This window comes from Ixodes scapularis, unplaced genomic scaffold (assembly GCF_016920785.2).
Source record: "Ixodes scapularis isolate PalLabHiFi unplaced genomic scaffold, ASM1692078v2 PGA_scaffold9__187_contigs__length_104089568, whole genome shotgun sequence".
NCBI lineage: Eukaryota > Metazoa > Arthropoda > Arachnida > Ixodida > Ixodidae > Ixodes > Ixodes scapularis.
Window position 1 is genome coordinate 50,973,827 of NW_024609884.1, and position 16,795 is coordinate 50,990,621.

The 16,795-nt window shown below is 45.2% G+C and overlaps 1 protein-coding gene across 1 annotated transcript in view; it reads right to left on the minus strand.

Moving 5' to 3' along the window:
* Positions 1-16,102: 16,102 nt before the first annotated feature.
* LOC8042145 (annulin) overlaps positions 16,103-16,795 on the minus strand; it is an 81,347-nt gene continuing 80,654 nt past the window's right edge. Inside the window, exon 17 of the mRNA XM_040206926.3 lies at positions 16,103-16,762. Within this exon, the coding sequence (XP_040062860.3) occupies positions 16,573-16,762 (190 nt within the window). The 3' untranslated portion in view covers positions 16,103-16,572. The remainder of the gene's footprint in view (positions 16,763-16,795) is intronic.

Genomic DNA, 16,795 nt, shown 5'->3' on the forward strand with positions numbered 1-16,795 from the left:
TACTAAAACACTTAGTTGGGAAACTCACCGTTGAAACCGGGGCAGCTGGCGTCCACCCAGACCTCGAGCTAAATACGACAACAGCGCCACTCTCTATCATTTGTCTTTACTGTGGTCACCTTGAGCTTTTAGAAAGCATGTTTTCGCTTAAAAACCAACAGAAAAAAACTTTTTGTAGTAAAGTTTTTTGGAGTTTAGTACAAAATGAAGAGCGCGTGATGTTTTCTAAAATCTTTAGTTTGCTAGGTTCCGCGGCACCATTAATATTATTTTTATACAACCATGCCTCAGCGGTGTTTTCAGGTAGCGCGTCCCGACCTGCATCCTAACTTCCAGTGTAATTCGCGGCGCGTCCGCTTGGGAGACGGCGGTGGCACCACTGAAACCTCTTCCACCGTATCTGTTTCGGCGCCAAAATGGCCGATTAAAGCCAAAATAAAAGTCACGTGCAGTTCCTCGAGTGGCCGCTGCGGGAGAAATGGCGGCGTTGCGATCGTCATTAGTTCGGTTCGCGAGTACGGATCGGTGCCACTTTTTCAGAGCAGGCTTGTGGCAGTTCCCCAACTGAGTGGTTCTAGCGACGCTAACTGCCCCTAAGGCCCTAGCAACGTTAACCGCCCCTCCTATATAGGCTTATATGCCTGTCAATTTACAGTCCCCCCCGCACGACCACCTTCTCTGCATAACGATTTCGGAAGCGCCATCCCGCGGCTGCTGTGACTATAAAATGATTTGCGCACATAACAACCAGCGCAAGCTCGCGCGAACGTTCGGCTCCCGCCCATCTGATCCTGACGTATCCAGCGGTGTCTGGGCACTTCTGAGCTTATCGGGGTTCCACGTCCCGAAGACATCGAAAACACCGCCAATATTACCAGGAGAGTAAGGGACGCTATGACAGAATGGCCGATGCTGAACCCTTTGGATGTTAATTCCTCCGGAAGGATTGTGTCTTAATTTTTTCGCGCTGGCAGTACCACTTTAAACACAATTCTTTTTCTTTTATGTTGTGATATATTTGTAGCAAGTCTATTCATCTCATACACCTGGCATATTGCTACCAGCGCTGTATTTCTTCGTTACACAATAAGGGTGGTGGGCAATCAGGTGTAAACCTGTGAGGGTCGTAACCTATCTGACTATTATTACCAGACTGTTTTATCCCTCTATGGATACGTGCGACGAATTCGTAACGCTTCAAATATGAGGCGATTTCTGAAGCGGAGGGAGAAATACGCGAGAAGCGATGAGCGCATCGTTTCCGTAACGCTTCAGCCGACGGCACCATCTCTTGACGTCTGTTTCAATCTCAAGGACAACAACACTTTTGGCGCGCGTTCATCAGTTCCGCTGACTGAGATCAGGTAAGTTTCTCGGCGTATATATTATTGAAGAGTCATTCGTGGGCTATTAGTTTGTTTGGAGATCTAATCTAACTCCACAGGGTTTCCATGACACGTTTAATGACCCTATAGATGTAGTAGTTTCGGTCTAGTGTTACTTTTCGAAACGTAACGAATTCGTCAACTCAAGCATTCAATGGAGAAACTGTGAGTGCGCAGGCGAGCTGGTGGATGTTGATCATAATGTAGAAAACCCGAGACTGTGGTAAAAGTAAGGAAACGGAGTCGAAGAAGACAGACAGGGGAAGAACGTCTTTTGAGACGTTCTTTTCTCCTGCCTTTCTTCTTCAACTCCGTTTCCTTACTTTGACCACAGTCTCGGATTTTCTACATTATGATTCAATGGAGAATTTTTTTTTCTGCCCTAGCATGGGTACAGGATCATTTTACGGGAGTCGCAGGAAGGACTGGGATTGTCTCGCTCGTCCGGCTGGAGGTGACAGTGACGAGGAGTTCTTTGATGATTTTGACGACGATGCTGACTATATTCCGGGAAAGGAAGTTTCAAGCGAAAGTGAAATACTAACAATAAACGAAGCGACGTTAAGTGCCGGGTCTCTCCCGAAAGCAGTCGTCAGAGGATGCGGGCTTGATCCACTTGGGCTTTTGTGCTGAGCTGGGCACCTTGCATGCTGCATTGTTCATGCAGGCCAGAGTGGTAACAAAACAGACCCTCCTCCCACTCGGAGGAGGGTCTGTTGAGCGGGAGGAAGGACTCAATGTGAGTGTGCAGCTCTACGCTCCCAACTCTGGTTTAGAAAAGTTTTTTTTTTTTTCCTTTTCGTAGCCTGGCAGCAAACTACCGAACTGTTGCGTGACTTAGCAACTTGAAAGTATGACAAGCTACCTCACCCCATTCGCATAGGAACTCTTAATATACGCGGTTTAAATTCATGCAAGAAACATATATTGTTTGCATTCAAGAAACCAAAATGGAGAACGCTAACGACATTGAACGAGCTCTGAGGCCTTTTCTTCACTGATACCAGGTGTGTGCGTGCCACGCAGTAGGCCTCTCCGCGGGCTTTTTTTTTTTTTTATTTCTCTCGAAGACTGTGCAATTCCAAGAATTAAGCATAGTAGCCGACAGTCAAGGGCGATTTATAATGTGTTACTTCACCTTGCATAACTTTGAGTGGCGGGTACTGTTTATGTATGCCCCAAATCGGGTCGATGAAAGAGTTCGTTTTTTCGCGAGATTGCAGACGTACTTGCAATATGAGAAAGTCGTGCTCGCAGGAGATTTTAACTGCGTATGTAGTAGCGAAGATAGTACGCCGCCCAGACTGCACAAAGATATGAGCGTGAAAGGTTTGAAGAATATACTAAACGTGTGCAGCTTAGAAGATGTCGGGCAACTCATGGGCTCAAAAGTTAATTTTCGTTATACTCCCTTTCAGTCATCATCTCACGCTCGTTTGGACTTCATTTACGTGTCAGTTGAAGCTGTCAGTGAGGTAACCGACTGCAATGTGAAGCCAGTATTTTTCAGTGACCACAGCTTAGTGACAGTTACTTTGGAAAGCACCACTCAACCTAGAAAGAAGCTTAATTGGGAACTGTGGAAAATTAATGTTAAACTGCTCAAAGATGATATTTTCGTCGAGCGTGTGACACAGGCCTTAGAAACATTATCAGCGAGGACACAGCTCAGCCTTTTAGAGTAAGGGGAATACTTGAAACAAGAAGTTAAAGAGCTCGCAATTGAAAGATCCTCTCAGATTATTTTTTCGGCTAAGAGGGAGGAAAAAGAGCTGCACGGATACTGGCTCGATCTACTGCGAAGCGAAAGCGAGCACCCGGGGTCATGCGCCGCAGAATTAAAGCACATTAAAGCCAAGCTAGACAGTTTCCAGCAGATACCGTGGAGCGGTCATACGTTCACGATCTGAGAAGTTTCTTGTAGGGGAACAGCCCACAAGGCGCGCTTTGGGCGTGGAAAAAAAAAATTTGCGCTTGCGAAGGAAATTTTAGCCATCGAACACGAAGGAGTTATCAGCAATGACAAGGCTGTAATTCAGGACACCTTTTTGAGGCATTATCAGAGCCTCTTCGGGGGCGATAAAGAGCCAAAAAGCCAAGCTTCTCTCGATTACTTGCTTCGTAACGCGCCAAAATTATCGCAAGAAGAGAAAGAATGGCTAGAAGGACCAATCACAGAAGGCGAGGTAGAGCGCGCGATTGATACTTTGCCTATGCACAAAACGCCAGGACCGGACGGACTCAGCGGAGAGTTTTACAAGAAATTTAAAAATTATTTGCGTTCTTTTCTGCTCGAGGTAATTTGTGAAGCTTTCAAGAATAAAACGTTGCCACCTTCCTTTCTTTAAACACACACAGTACTGATTCCCAAGACAGACGACGTTGAGAAGCGAAAGCACGTTAGCGGATACCGCCCGATCGCACTCTGCAACGTGGATTATAAAATATATGCGAGGATTTTAACTGAAAGACTTCAAAGCGTTATTTCTATATTAGTGGGAACACAACAAACATGCGGCATCAAAGGAAGAACTATCCAAAGTAACATCCGTGTAACCCGTACTATTCTCGACTTTTGTAAGTCGGAAAGGAACCAAGTTGCAGTTCTTCTGATCGATCTAGACAAAGCATTCGACCGCGTACATCACGATGTTCTTTGGAAAATGTTAGCTCACGCGAATGTGGGAAAGATAGTACTCGAGGGGGTAAGACTGGCGTATACAGGATGTACGACGAAGCTGGTGCTGAACCATGTTTTAACACCCAAAACACGAGTGCTGTCTTCAGTGCGACAGGGCTGCCCCTTGTCTCCGCTCATGTTAGCCTTGTACCTGGAGCCTTTCTGCCTAAGTGTATTGCAGAGTGAACTAGGGCGTGGGTACGCCATGGGAAATATAGAAGTAAAAGTCCTCGCGTACGCGGACGATGTAGCGGTCTTTTGTGCAGATAAGAAAAGCGTCGGGCATGCTTTAAATTTGTGCAGAACATTTTGTGACGCTACTGGTGCGGTGATTAACATGAACAAATATAACGGCTTATGGCACGGTGAGTGGGCCACTACGCCCCGCCAGTTTGAAGGCGTTCAGTGGAGCTGTTCACATGGCAGGTACCTCGGTGCTCCCTTTCAGCACTTAAAACAACCTTCAACTTACTGGCAGAATGTTACGGCCGAACTGAAAGATCGCACATCAAAATGGAATTCACGTGACATGTCCATCTTTACGAGGTCCACAGTGTGCAATATGTTCATGACTGCAAAAGTGTGGTTTGTGCTTCAAGTTTTGAACTGTTCGCGATTGAATATACAGAAAATTCACCGCGTTTTTTCTTTCTTTGTGTGGAAGAGCGCAGGAGAGCCAATGCGAAGAGACAATCTCTTTCGACGCATATCCAAGGGCGGTCTCGGACTGCCTCATCTGTTTCTCCGTCAGGTCGTCTCGCGTTTCATTTTTCAACGAGACCAGACTAATCCACTTATACAGGTGATGCTTCAGACAAGGCTGGTCGAACACATTCCTTCCTTTTTTGTGTCTTCCCACATTGGCCCTCCCGCTAAATTAGTGGGCTTCGTATAAAAAGTAGTTGATTCTTTTAAATTTCTGACGGCGAGGTACTGGCTCGAATAATTATCCAATGTTTCGCGCAGAAAATTGTACCGCGACCTTATCGATAATTTGTTTCCGACACCGCTGTACAGACCTCTTTATGCTGGTGAACCAGGGCAAGACGTCCTAGTTGGTGTTAAAAAAAAAAGTGTATTCCTCCGTCAGCCAATACCTTTTTCTTCCGAGTACATAGTGACACCCTGCCTGTCAAGCTTTGGATGGGCAAACGAGGCATGATCGTCCCAGGGCTGTTAACTGCCCACTGTGCAAAGTCCCCGAAACTATCGAACATAGTTTGCTGTACTGCTTGGACGTATTGTTCTTTTGGGATATCCTGCGACGAACTTTAAAAATAGACCTGTGCTTAACACCCCATTCTATTCGTTTCCTTCCAATCGGGGCAAACGAGAACCTTCCGCTAGACATGATTATGGTTCTTGGGTTGTTTAGCTTGTGGAAGTTGCGGATGACGGTGAGACACGCAGAGCAATTCCCCCGGTCAGCGCGTATTTTCTTTATTGATTATGTTGTACACTTAAAGAGTGCTTACGAACAGAGCGAATACTCGCCTGAGTGGATTGGAGTGTTGATAGCCTCACACGCATGAAGGAAGTTTAATCATCGTCCGCCCATAAGCAGTGGGTTTCCTCATTTTAAAAGTGTAAATAATGTGTAAATACATGTATGTATGTGTCTATTCCTGAATAAAGAAATAAAAAAAAAAATAAGATCGCATGGCTGAATGGTTACCGGGCTTGGCTCTCGCGCGGAGGCTCCGGGTTTGATTCCCAGGAAACGGACTCCTCTTTCATTTATTCTTTCAGCTTGACATTCTCGTAAGTTCGAGAACCTTGTCGTCTGATCGAGTTACGAATGTTCTACGCGCCGAACTTTCTACGCCGAATGTTTCAGAAACCCAGGCGGGTACAAAAGGTGCTACGAGTGGCGGTCCGGAGTCAGTCTCGCCCCAGCGCTCGAGCCTGCTGTTTCGCCAACATCGACGCCTGCGACGCTAGCCTTTCTCTTTTTTCTTTTTTTGTTTTTTTTTTTGTTTTGGGCACAAGTTCGCCTCATTAAACGTTGAGCTTCTTCAGTTATTCGCCACCTCATCAGTTGTCGGTCGTGACAATATCCTGCTCCTTATAGTTAGACTGCACAAAATAGCCCTACGATATTTTTTTCTCCCCGTTTTGTGTTGCGTGCTAAAAAACCATTCGGGTAAACCAGATTTGTGCAACCGTATAATTGTCGTTGTGTCTGACGTCGATAAAAATTACGCAATGCGGAAGTATCTTCGGAAGTAATTGAAATACAGTTCTAAGTATTTGTACTCTACTTAAGATACTTTACCGTGAAAGTAACTTGAGTAGTATTTTAAATACTTTATGGAGCAGGTACTTAATAACTAAACTTAAATACTCTCATCGAGTATTTTGTCCAACACTGCGCTCTTTACCCTCAGCTACATCGATCAAGGGGCCGATAGACTACTTCCGTGACTTTTCCAGCGATGACCTGCTTCAGCATATAGGTGACCATTCGAACTTGTATACGGTGCAGATAAATCCCACTAAACCAGTAAGCATTTTTCAGCCGGAGCTAGAGCAGTTTCTCGGAACGTGCATGTACAGCCTCAACGGAAAAAGAGTAGCATAAGTGACCGATGACCGGAGCGGCAAAATCGCGACACGCGGCGCTCTTGTTCCCAAGCGTGCCGATAGCGAGAGTGCCAGTCACGTTGCATGTCTCAACGCGGGGGTGGCCGGCAGAAAATTGAGAGATAAGATAGCTGTTAAAATGAGGGCTTTGGGATGGGCTGCTTTCTGCCGGCCACCCCCCCGTTGAGACATGGAACGTGACTGGCACCCTCGCTATCGGCGCGCTCGGGAACAATAGCGCCGCGTGTCGCGATTTTGCCGCTCCGGTCGTCGGTCACTTGTGCTACTCTTTTTCCGTTGCAGCTGTACATGCGTGTCTATCATTGTACTACCCCGCTCACGACTTTATTGGTCAGCTTCGGTGAATGTGCCACAGGTATCTGATGTCATGAGCAGAGATCGCTGGGAGCAGATCAAGTCCAGCCTACACTTCAACGACAACTCAGTGTGTCCTTCAGAAGACAAGCTCTTCAAGGTGAGGCCTGTTATCGACTTTCTGAAGGAGAGGTTCGCCAGGATCACCATAGACCACATGCTTTCGCTCGACGAACAGATGGTCCCCTTCAAGGGTGGTTCAAGCTTGAAGCAATATCTGCCAAGCAAGTCGCACAAATGGGGTTACAAGTTGTTCGTCCTAAGCGATGTGAATTGTATCTTTCATGATTTTGAAGTATATACCGGGAAGATTGAAAAGGCGGAAGGTCATCCGGATCTTGGAGCAAGCTCAAACATCGTGCTCCGCTTATCAAACGTCATACCAGCAGGTAAACATCAGCTGCTTTATTTTGACAACTGGTTTACCTCTCTGCAGCTCTTTGGAGAGCTTTTTAAAAAGGAATATTTATTGCCTGGGCACAGTGCGCCCAAACCGACTGCAAGGCTGCACACTTCCGACGGACAAAGACGCGAAGGAAGGTGACAGAGGTTCATTTGTGGAAGGAGTGTGAGCTTGATGGGCAACAACTACGGGTCGTAAAGTGGCACGATAACCGGCCTGTTGTGTTGGTGTCATCATTTGTATCAGCAGAGCCTGTTTCAACGCTAAAGCGATGGGACAAGAAGACAGTGGACGTGGAATGCCCTTCCATGGTGATGGAGTACAACAAATTTATGGGCGGCGTCGACTTGCTGGATTCTCTTACCGCACTGTACCGCATTTCTCTCCTCTCGAAGAAGTATTATTTGAGGCTCTTCTTCCACTTTGTTGACCTGGCAGCAGTCACAGCCTGGCTGCTTTCTAGGCGCGACTGTGACCAATTCCTTGTGCCCCAAGGAAGTCAACAGTCTCTTCTTGATTTCAAAATGTCCGTGGCAGAAACTCTCCGCAAGCAAGGAAAATCACCCAGCAAAAAAAGAGGCCGGAACTCAGGTTCGGCGGAAGCAGCCTGGGAGAAAGAGAACGTGGGACATGCTTCGAAGCCAATCCCCCAAGAGGCAGTCCGGAAGGATGAAATGGGACATTGGCCACTGGTGTCCGAAAGAAGAGGTCGCTGCAAGATGCCTAAATGCAAGGGAAGCCCTGTGGTGTCATCCTGACAGGGCTATCACGCTGCTATGTCATCAATGATCTGTCATACTAACCGACCTGTGCGCATGTCCGCGTTCCCTCGCCTCTTATCGGATGTACGGCGCGTGGCAATATATACGGCGCATGGAATAAACCAAGGCGTTCGTTCTGCTGGGATCGAAGTCGTTGTCTGTCCCTTCGTCGCTCCGCAAGGCACATGAGAAGCCCGGTAGTTGTATGGCAGAAGTGTGAGGTCCATCTGTGCCTGGACAAGCACAATAATTGTTTTCTTACTTTTCATACCAGGTAGACTGAAGTTGATAATATGCATCGACTGAAACATTGTTGACACACCTGGTTAAATCCTTCAATTAAACTACATGCGAAGTAGAGTTCACGCAGATTACAACTGAAAATACACTTGAAAATATTTTCGAGTGTTAAGAAATAAATAGTTTGTTGCATGCCTGATGTGACAAATTGGTAACATTTCCAAATACTCTTTCTATGAAGGAACTTACGACTACAATATATTTTTTTTAAATATTTATGAAAGCCCATAACCTAAACAACAGCACAAAAATCATATCATATGTCCTCTTCCTTCTGGTAGCTGTCCATAGTGGGTTATAGGCCAAATTCAATGAAAAAAAAAACAAAAAAAAAACGACAGGTTAATCGGTTCGACACGTTCCAGCGTTACACGCATATCGGCTCTATGGCCGTATAAGTTATGTGCCCATGGGGATGTTATATGTCACGGTGTCACGTGGCATTGAAACGTCACGTGACATTGTGATGTCACGTGACTTTGTAACGTTGCTTGACACCATGGTGTCGTGTGACTCATAAATTAACCAACAGTGGCCCTCAGTCTGCATGTTTTCTCGTTTAAATTGTTAGCGTGACGAATGTGAAAAATAAAAGCGCAGCGATTTTATAGCTGTAACATTTTGACATGAAAGGGTGAATATTTTTAGGTCATACCAAGGTTGTACAGGGTGTCACAAAAAAAAAAGTACAGGGTTTGTTTTACCGCAAAAATAAACTAAGCATCGCCGAACGCTCATTCTCCGCCCAAAGGTAGCGCTAGAGGTCACAACCAGATGCCACAGTTTTTAGCCCGATCCGATACCTTATTCAAAATTTATAGGTGATTTTCTGAAAATTTCAATGGGAAAATGGAATCCATTTTTGTCCGTTTTCGGTTTCTGGTGCCATAGAGCCCCATGCATTCTTAAACTCCGTCGGCCGCCATTTTCCTATTGAAATTTTCAGAAAATCACTTATAACTTTTGAATTAGGCATCGGATCGGGCTGAAACTTTGGCATCTAGTTGTGACCTCTAGCGCTACCTTCGGGCGTAGAATGAGCGTTCGGCGACGCCTAGTTTATTTTTGCGGTAAAAAAAAAAAGAAAAAAACTATAAATTTTTTTTTTTTGACACACCCTGTATTTCAGACATGAGTTGTTGTGTATCCATTTTGCGGTGCAAGCAAATGCAGGCCCTCTCCTAATAACACCACATCACACCATGAAATACCATCTGACCCACTTGAACGAGCGAGATGGCTCCTAACGATCAACAGAGACCAACTCCGTACCAAAGTAGACGCCATAATTTCAACTGTTTAGTTTCAATAAACAGGCGTCGTCAACGGCCCAGTAAACCCAGCCTCGCGAGATTTGGTTTCGATTTTCTGCATATTTGCAACATGCAGCGCTTTTTTCACACTAAAAAGTCATACATACTCCTAGAATATTTTCTAATAAACGGCTTGCCTTTAAGACGAAAAGCGAGCAACCTTATGTTTTCCTACTTGTCATAGCAGGCACAGATTCGTGCCGCTATTTATGTAAATCTTATTTTAGTTACAAAAAAGCCTGCATCGCTGTGAAGAATTTTAGCAGGAGGTGGATCTTATAGAGGGTTTGTAAAACGCCACTGGAATATATACATAAAAATTTATCAAAACACAACTATTAAAAAAAGTGTAAAAAGAAGTATTCACAAAAACTTTCGGCTGGTCCCACAACTTTTAATAGACGTAATAAACGAAGTTAGCGGATTTATTATCTTCTCGGTCAAAACCTTATCGGTTCTAGTTCTTATTACCGCAAATGCAGATACCAAGTGAAATTTGAGCATACACTGGAGGGGACGAATTTATATTTTTCTGCTGGCGCCTCAAGCTCATAATGTTGTGGCTGACTTGCCTCTGCTTCCTGCGAAGCGGAGCATGGTTTTCCCCGCAGTGCTGCATCACGAGCGCCACCACACGAAAACCACAAGCCATATTTGCCCGGCCCCTTCCTATGGCCCGTGCTCCCTATTAGAGAGTTTTAGTAGATCGTTCCCATGACTCCGATAACGGTACCCGATACTCCGCCACCGCCTCCCTTGCGCATACATAGTATCGTTATCGGAGCTATCGGAGGTATCGGAACGATCTACTAAAACTCTCTATTGACAGGAGCAGCGGAGCTTATATGGGAGGCTCAGCTATAAGGCCCATAAGGCAAACATGGTGGCGCCCTGCATCGCTCGCTTCAGAAGAAATCCGCCATGGTCGCTGCACTATTATGCACGTTCATCGGCAATGAATGGTGCAGCAGGCTTTCGCCTTGTCTTGCCTCGCTTAAAAACACAAAGTATGAGTGATGATCTCGGCCTGTTTTTTTAGATCGTCTTCCCTTTCTGGCCGTTCTCAAGCCTGAAGAGACGCGGTGGTAATTGTTGATGGATGGCAGCGCCTCGCGACTCCTAGTGGCTTGTCTGGACTCGAGCTCGCACACGAGCGAAGGCACGGAAAAGGAACAGGTTAGGCACCAAGTAAGGCACGGACAAGCGTTGACTCGCAACTCTCTCAAAAGCCCCGAAGCAAAAGAACTTGACTCGAGCCACTCCGTTCAGATAGCGGCACTCCGTTCCGCTATCTGAGTGGTCGCTGCCATCTTGGTGATTAGTGCAGAGCAGACGCAACTGTCGATCGTCATAGTTAAAAAGTGATACTTCCACAGCATTAGCTACTGTTAAAGCTCAGGTGATATTGTTTTGCTCCGTCGCAAACTGTTTTAACATTTCTGGAGGACAGAAAAGCGTTTCCTGCGATTTCAGATAAATGCTTCAGATCAGTGGCGTACACGGGGGGGGAGAGAACCGAAGGGGCCGCGGCCCCCCCCCCCGGAAATTTCCGAGGGGGGGGGGGGGGAGGGGGAGTCGGCGAGGTTACTGACTCTCGGGTTTATCAATATCAAACTTCGCGGAGACGTTGTAAAAAAAAAAAAAGGAAATAAAAAAGGAAGGGAATGCAATATGCCATTTGTGACATAGTAAAAATAATAAAGAGATGTGTAGTTTTAACGTCTTTTATCTAATACGACTGAAAAATAATCAAATAACGAATATCTTTCTTTACTTCTACTTTTATTGTTTCGCGAGTGCCCCATGTCCCTCTCACGGAGCCGCCAGGGCTGGTTTGCCGTCGCCACGGAGCGGCCCTCGTGTCCCCTGTCTTAATTGTTCCTCGAGGACCCCGCTCTGGGTGCGTACCATGCGCTGTGCCTCGCTCGAGCGCAGCGGGGCCCCTCGATGTTTTGTAGTCTTTTTTTATTTTGAGAAGCGTCGGTACTGCTCTTGCACCCCGACGAGGGGTTTTTCCTTGAAGCGGTGTCCGGCTGACGGTGACAGTTAGGGCGAAGGTTTTTAGGAGTTTTCGGGGGTCTATGCACGTGTCCTTTCTTAATTGGATTTTGTATTGTGTTTGGTTTGTACCGCGTGGCTCCCATTGGTCTAAAAAGAGCGATATCTGACTGGCTCCTCGGATGGCGGGAAAAGTCTTAGAAAAGTGAATATAGGCGCCTAAAGGCGCGGGATTTGCGGTTCAAGGTTCGAATACGGAAGTTGTCATCGGCAGTTTGAGAACCGCGCGACATAGGGGCGCGAGTGTGCGACCTGCTGCCTCAGGACGAGAGCCAAGTGCAATATGAGAGTGTGTAAACCATTTTACATCGTCCCTTTGTTGCGTTGTGTGACTTCCTTGGCTTTCTTTTGTGAGCGGACTTCGGAAACCTTAGAAATCGACACCAACGAAAAAATCATGTGAGATTTTTGTTGGTTATATCAGGTTAAGATAGGGAGTACTTTATGGTGGAGCAGCTTTCCAGTGCTTATCGTCTATCCATCAAGATGTTCCGCGTTTCTACTTATGCATCATTGTTTTATCAGCCCCGATGACTGGAGGCTTCGTGCATTGGAGTCGTGCTTTATAAAATATTTGTTTTTCTGATTCTTGTTTTCTGCTTACTCTGGTGCCTTCTTTTGACGTGACTTGTAAATAAAAAAAAAGTAAAATGCAAACGCCTTCCTGGTGGGGAATTTCCGGGGCATCATTTTTATGTATCATAAACATTCCAAAACCAATATGACAACTTTATTTTAATTACTTAATAGAATAATGCATAGTTATTAGAAAAAAAATGAACATGCTTTTATTTTCTCCTGGACTTTCTTTTCTTTTTATCTTGTCCACCTTTACTCTCGTTGGTCCGGCCCCCCGCGAAATGAAATCCTGCGTACGCCACTGCTTCAGATAACTGGCAACCATTATTTTAAGCCCCAAGACGGCTGAAGTGTCACAGAGTGAAGCTTATTTAGTGGCTCTAGTCTGACCGTTTGTGCCTTGCACAGCGGGTGTGATGTGCAGGATCTCACCGACATGCTTTCGTGAAAAGGAAAAACGAAATCGCATTGATTTGGTCTTGACTTTAAACATTTAATGATTGTTCAAAAACGGGTAGATTTGGTTTTACCATACCCATTATCTGTGGCACGAGCAACAAAAAGTGTTTCTTAAGCTCAAATATTTGAAGCGTAAAATACGGTGAGTTTGTAAATTTGGTAACGGAATAACATTTTGTCCTTACCGTTTTTGCGCAGATAGTTTAGGTCTTCTGTTAAAAATGCTAAACATCGTTTTTTTAACGTCACCTTGCGTAACTCTCTGCTTAGTGATCCCCGATAGTTTTGGAGGTTTTTGAAACGAAAGAAATGTTCTTTCTCGGACATGAAACTGTGCAATATCCTAACAAATAACAAGCAGTTAATTTCAAGTGATTTCAACGAGTACTTCACGTCTATATTTACTGTGGAAACAAGAATAGTTCCAAGTTACGAGAGTTCTAGAATAGTGGTACCGGACATCAGCATTACTGAATTAAGAGGGACATTTTGCGGCCCTCCTTAACCTTGACGTTAGGAAGAGCCAGGGTCCCTACGACATTCCGAATGTTTTTTGTTTGTTTTTTTTTGTTTAGATACGCTGAATGGGCGGCAAAGTTTTTGAATTTGATTTATTGCCATAGTCTCAATACGGGAGACGTGCCAGATGAATGGAAAAAAGGCTAGGGTGATGCCAATATTTAAATCGGGTGACAGTCAGTGCGTCGAAACTACAGACCTGGTTCACTTTTGTGTACTGCCAGTAAAGTTCCTTGAACACTTCGTATTCAAACATCTTATAACATTTTTCGAGGACAGTATGTTTTTTCAGGACGAACAGCATGGATTCAGACGGGGTTTTTTCACTGTAACACAACTTGTTCATACGATACACAGACTTGCGGTTGTCATTGATATCGGCGGACAGACAGATGTTATCTTTTTAGATTTTGCGAAAGCGTTTGATCGCGTCTCCCATGACAAACTACTGCATAAGTTACGCTACATAATCAGTAACGAGAACATATTACGATGGCTTGATTCCTATCTTACTAACCGTGCGCGGTGTGTTAGTGTTGACTCTGTTTTATCTCCCGAGTCACCCGTTTTCTCAGGCGTGCCCCAAGGCTCGGTCCTTGGGCCGCTTTTGTTTTTAATTCTTATTAACGATTTAAAGATACACCACCCCAATGTACAAAGCCGATTTTTTTTTTTTGCTGACGATTGCGTTTTATTTGTAAGGTGAACAACCCGTCTGATCAAGAAGAATTAAATTATTGTCTATCTTTGGTTCATGCATGGTGCATAAAATGGAATATGGTTCTGAACTGTAAAAAGTGCGTTCAAATGGCCGTGACGCGGAAGAACAACCCTTTGTTTTTTTACATATTCTATCAATGGAGTACAACTCGAGACTGTAAAACAATATCAATACTTCGGAGTTTTAATTACCTCTGATTTGTCATGGAGTGCACATATTGAGTTTATTGCTGGTAAAGCAATGCTGAAGCTTTGGTTTTTGAAACGAAATATTAACCTCTGTTCACCAGAGACTAAACTGACTGCTTATAAAACCATCATAAAACCAATGCTAGAATATACATGTATTGTATGGGACCCTCATACAATGCTGTCAATTGTTAAGTTAGAGACTTTGCAAAAAAGCATTGCGGTTTTTGTACAACCGTTATGGTTTCATGTCATCCGTTTCAGATTTGTACCCAAGAACGGAATTGAGTGATTTAGCAACCCGAAGAAAAACAGAACGGCTGAAGTTTCTTTCTATGATACAAGGTCATGTGCGACTGCGTCTTTGTGATTACAATTCATTTAACGAAAAAAGGTCCACAAGAGGCAAACACCAATTAACACTTGTCGAACCATTGTGTCGAACCACATTGTTTAAAGCATCCTTTTTCCTAGAACCACGTGTGAGTGGAATAAGCTTCCTGAAAGTGTTGTAAATTTGAGATCATTAGATACTTTTAGAGAAGCACTACTCTCGCACTTTGTTGAGTACCGTATTTACTCGAGTAATAGCCGCACTGTTTATGAAGAAAACCCGAGAGTTCTCTTTTCCGCGGTGCACGCGGATAACCAATCACCGCGGTCGACAGCATGATTCTAGCGGTTTACAGGACAGAGATAACGTCTTCGCGCGAAGATACCATCTATGACGATTGCATTTGTATGGAGAATCGTGTTCTCGATCTAGTTATTCGCTATTTTATTTATGGTCAACGCGATGATTGGTTGTTGGCTGTGTGTGTGTTCTGCGGGAAAGCAGACGCAAAGGCTTTGTTCATAAATAGTGCGGCTATTACTCGAGTAAATACGATAGTGGCTCTGTCTGTTTGTTTGCACTGCTTCCGCTTGTTTTTGAATATTGTTTTTGTACACCTCATGCCTGGGTGTTCTACAAAATGCTGGAAGTATCAGCAAATAAATAAATAAATAAATAAATCATGTGTTTATTTTTCACTTTATTGATTTCGCTTGTTAGCCGTACTGGCGCTGCAAGCGAGAAACGCAAGCGTGCCACTCTGCGTATTGAAACCCCTGTTCTCTAAGCCGGCAGCGCGAGCATCGCCGCGCTCTTGTCCCCCTATGACTTAAAGGCCCCCTATTCTAGAACTCCCTATTGTTTTTTGAAGACTGCACACGCCAGGAAATGCCTCGCCCCCCCCCCCCCCCCCCCCCCCCCCCCCCCGATCCGTAAATAATGATTTCCGGCCATGCCACTGCTATGGTCCACGTGAAGATGCGTTTCCAACTCGGCGCGCAATATGGGACAGAATGGCTTTCCAACCAATTAATCAGTAGTAATAAATGCTTATTGAATGATAGAACTGGTTAGGACCTAAGTTCCTCTTCATTTAAGTTATCTGGAGGTACGGGCGTAACTACATTCCGTTCGCCTTTATGCTGCGACTGGAAGCTCCGCCTTGAGCGCGAGCTTGCTGGCTTCCGCAGCGCTTTGGTTGCGCGTGCCTGCGCGTTCACACTTGTATTACCAAGGGCAGAAAGCTCGCGCTGAAGGCGGAACATTTATTTACAGCGCCTCAATGCGGCCATAGGCGGTATTAGCGCGCTTGTCCAGTCTGGTCTTGCTCCGACACGCAAAATTATCCAAGTTTGCATCATTCAAGTCCAAGACATGTCAAGGCAGTACCAGGTGTGGCACTTTATTGCCTCATTTCAATAATGACGAGTGTGTAAATGCGAAGTTTCGGAAACGTTTCCTTTGTTGGCTTTTATTTTCCATGACGAGACTCAGCGTCAATTAGATGTTTGCCTTGTACTTCACATTGCCGAACAAGCATACCGGCACTGCGAATTTATCACACACTTCCTCGCTCTTTCGAGCTAGAGGAAAAAACTATATCAGTTAAGCGACAACACGAGCCTAAAGAAAGTTATGAAACTCAGCTCAGCAGGTGATTAACGCAGTCACAGCTCATTCATTGTTGGCGCATCCCTAGCATGTCCTAGTGATACCGGTTTAAATGCCACAACAAAAACAACGACGACGCAAACATTTATATTATGTTGAATTTGACTCGCGAGTTAGCTTCAAGACGTCACTTCTTTCGGAGCGCTTCATAACTGATTGTATTCGTATCGCATATCTGCGCATGCTGCCACCTGAAGATCCTGTGCGCCCTAAATTTTTCACCGCCTCGAACGGAAGTGCCGTTCAAGCGGTGGCTGTGACCGTGATCGAATTCGTGGGTTGGGCGAACGTCGTGTCCGTGACGTCCACCGCCTTGAAGCCGTCGACGTCGTCCAGCTCTTTGGAGAAGAATTTGGCAATGATCGCCTTGGGTCCGGCTGACTCGGGGACCAGTTGGAAGGACACCCTCGCTTCCTCGCCAGGCGCAATTTTTCTGGAACAAGGAACGCCATCAATGCTTGCGCAC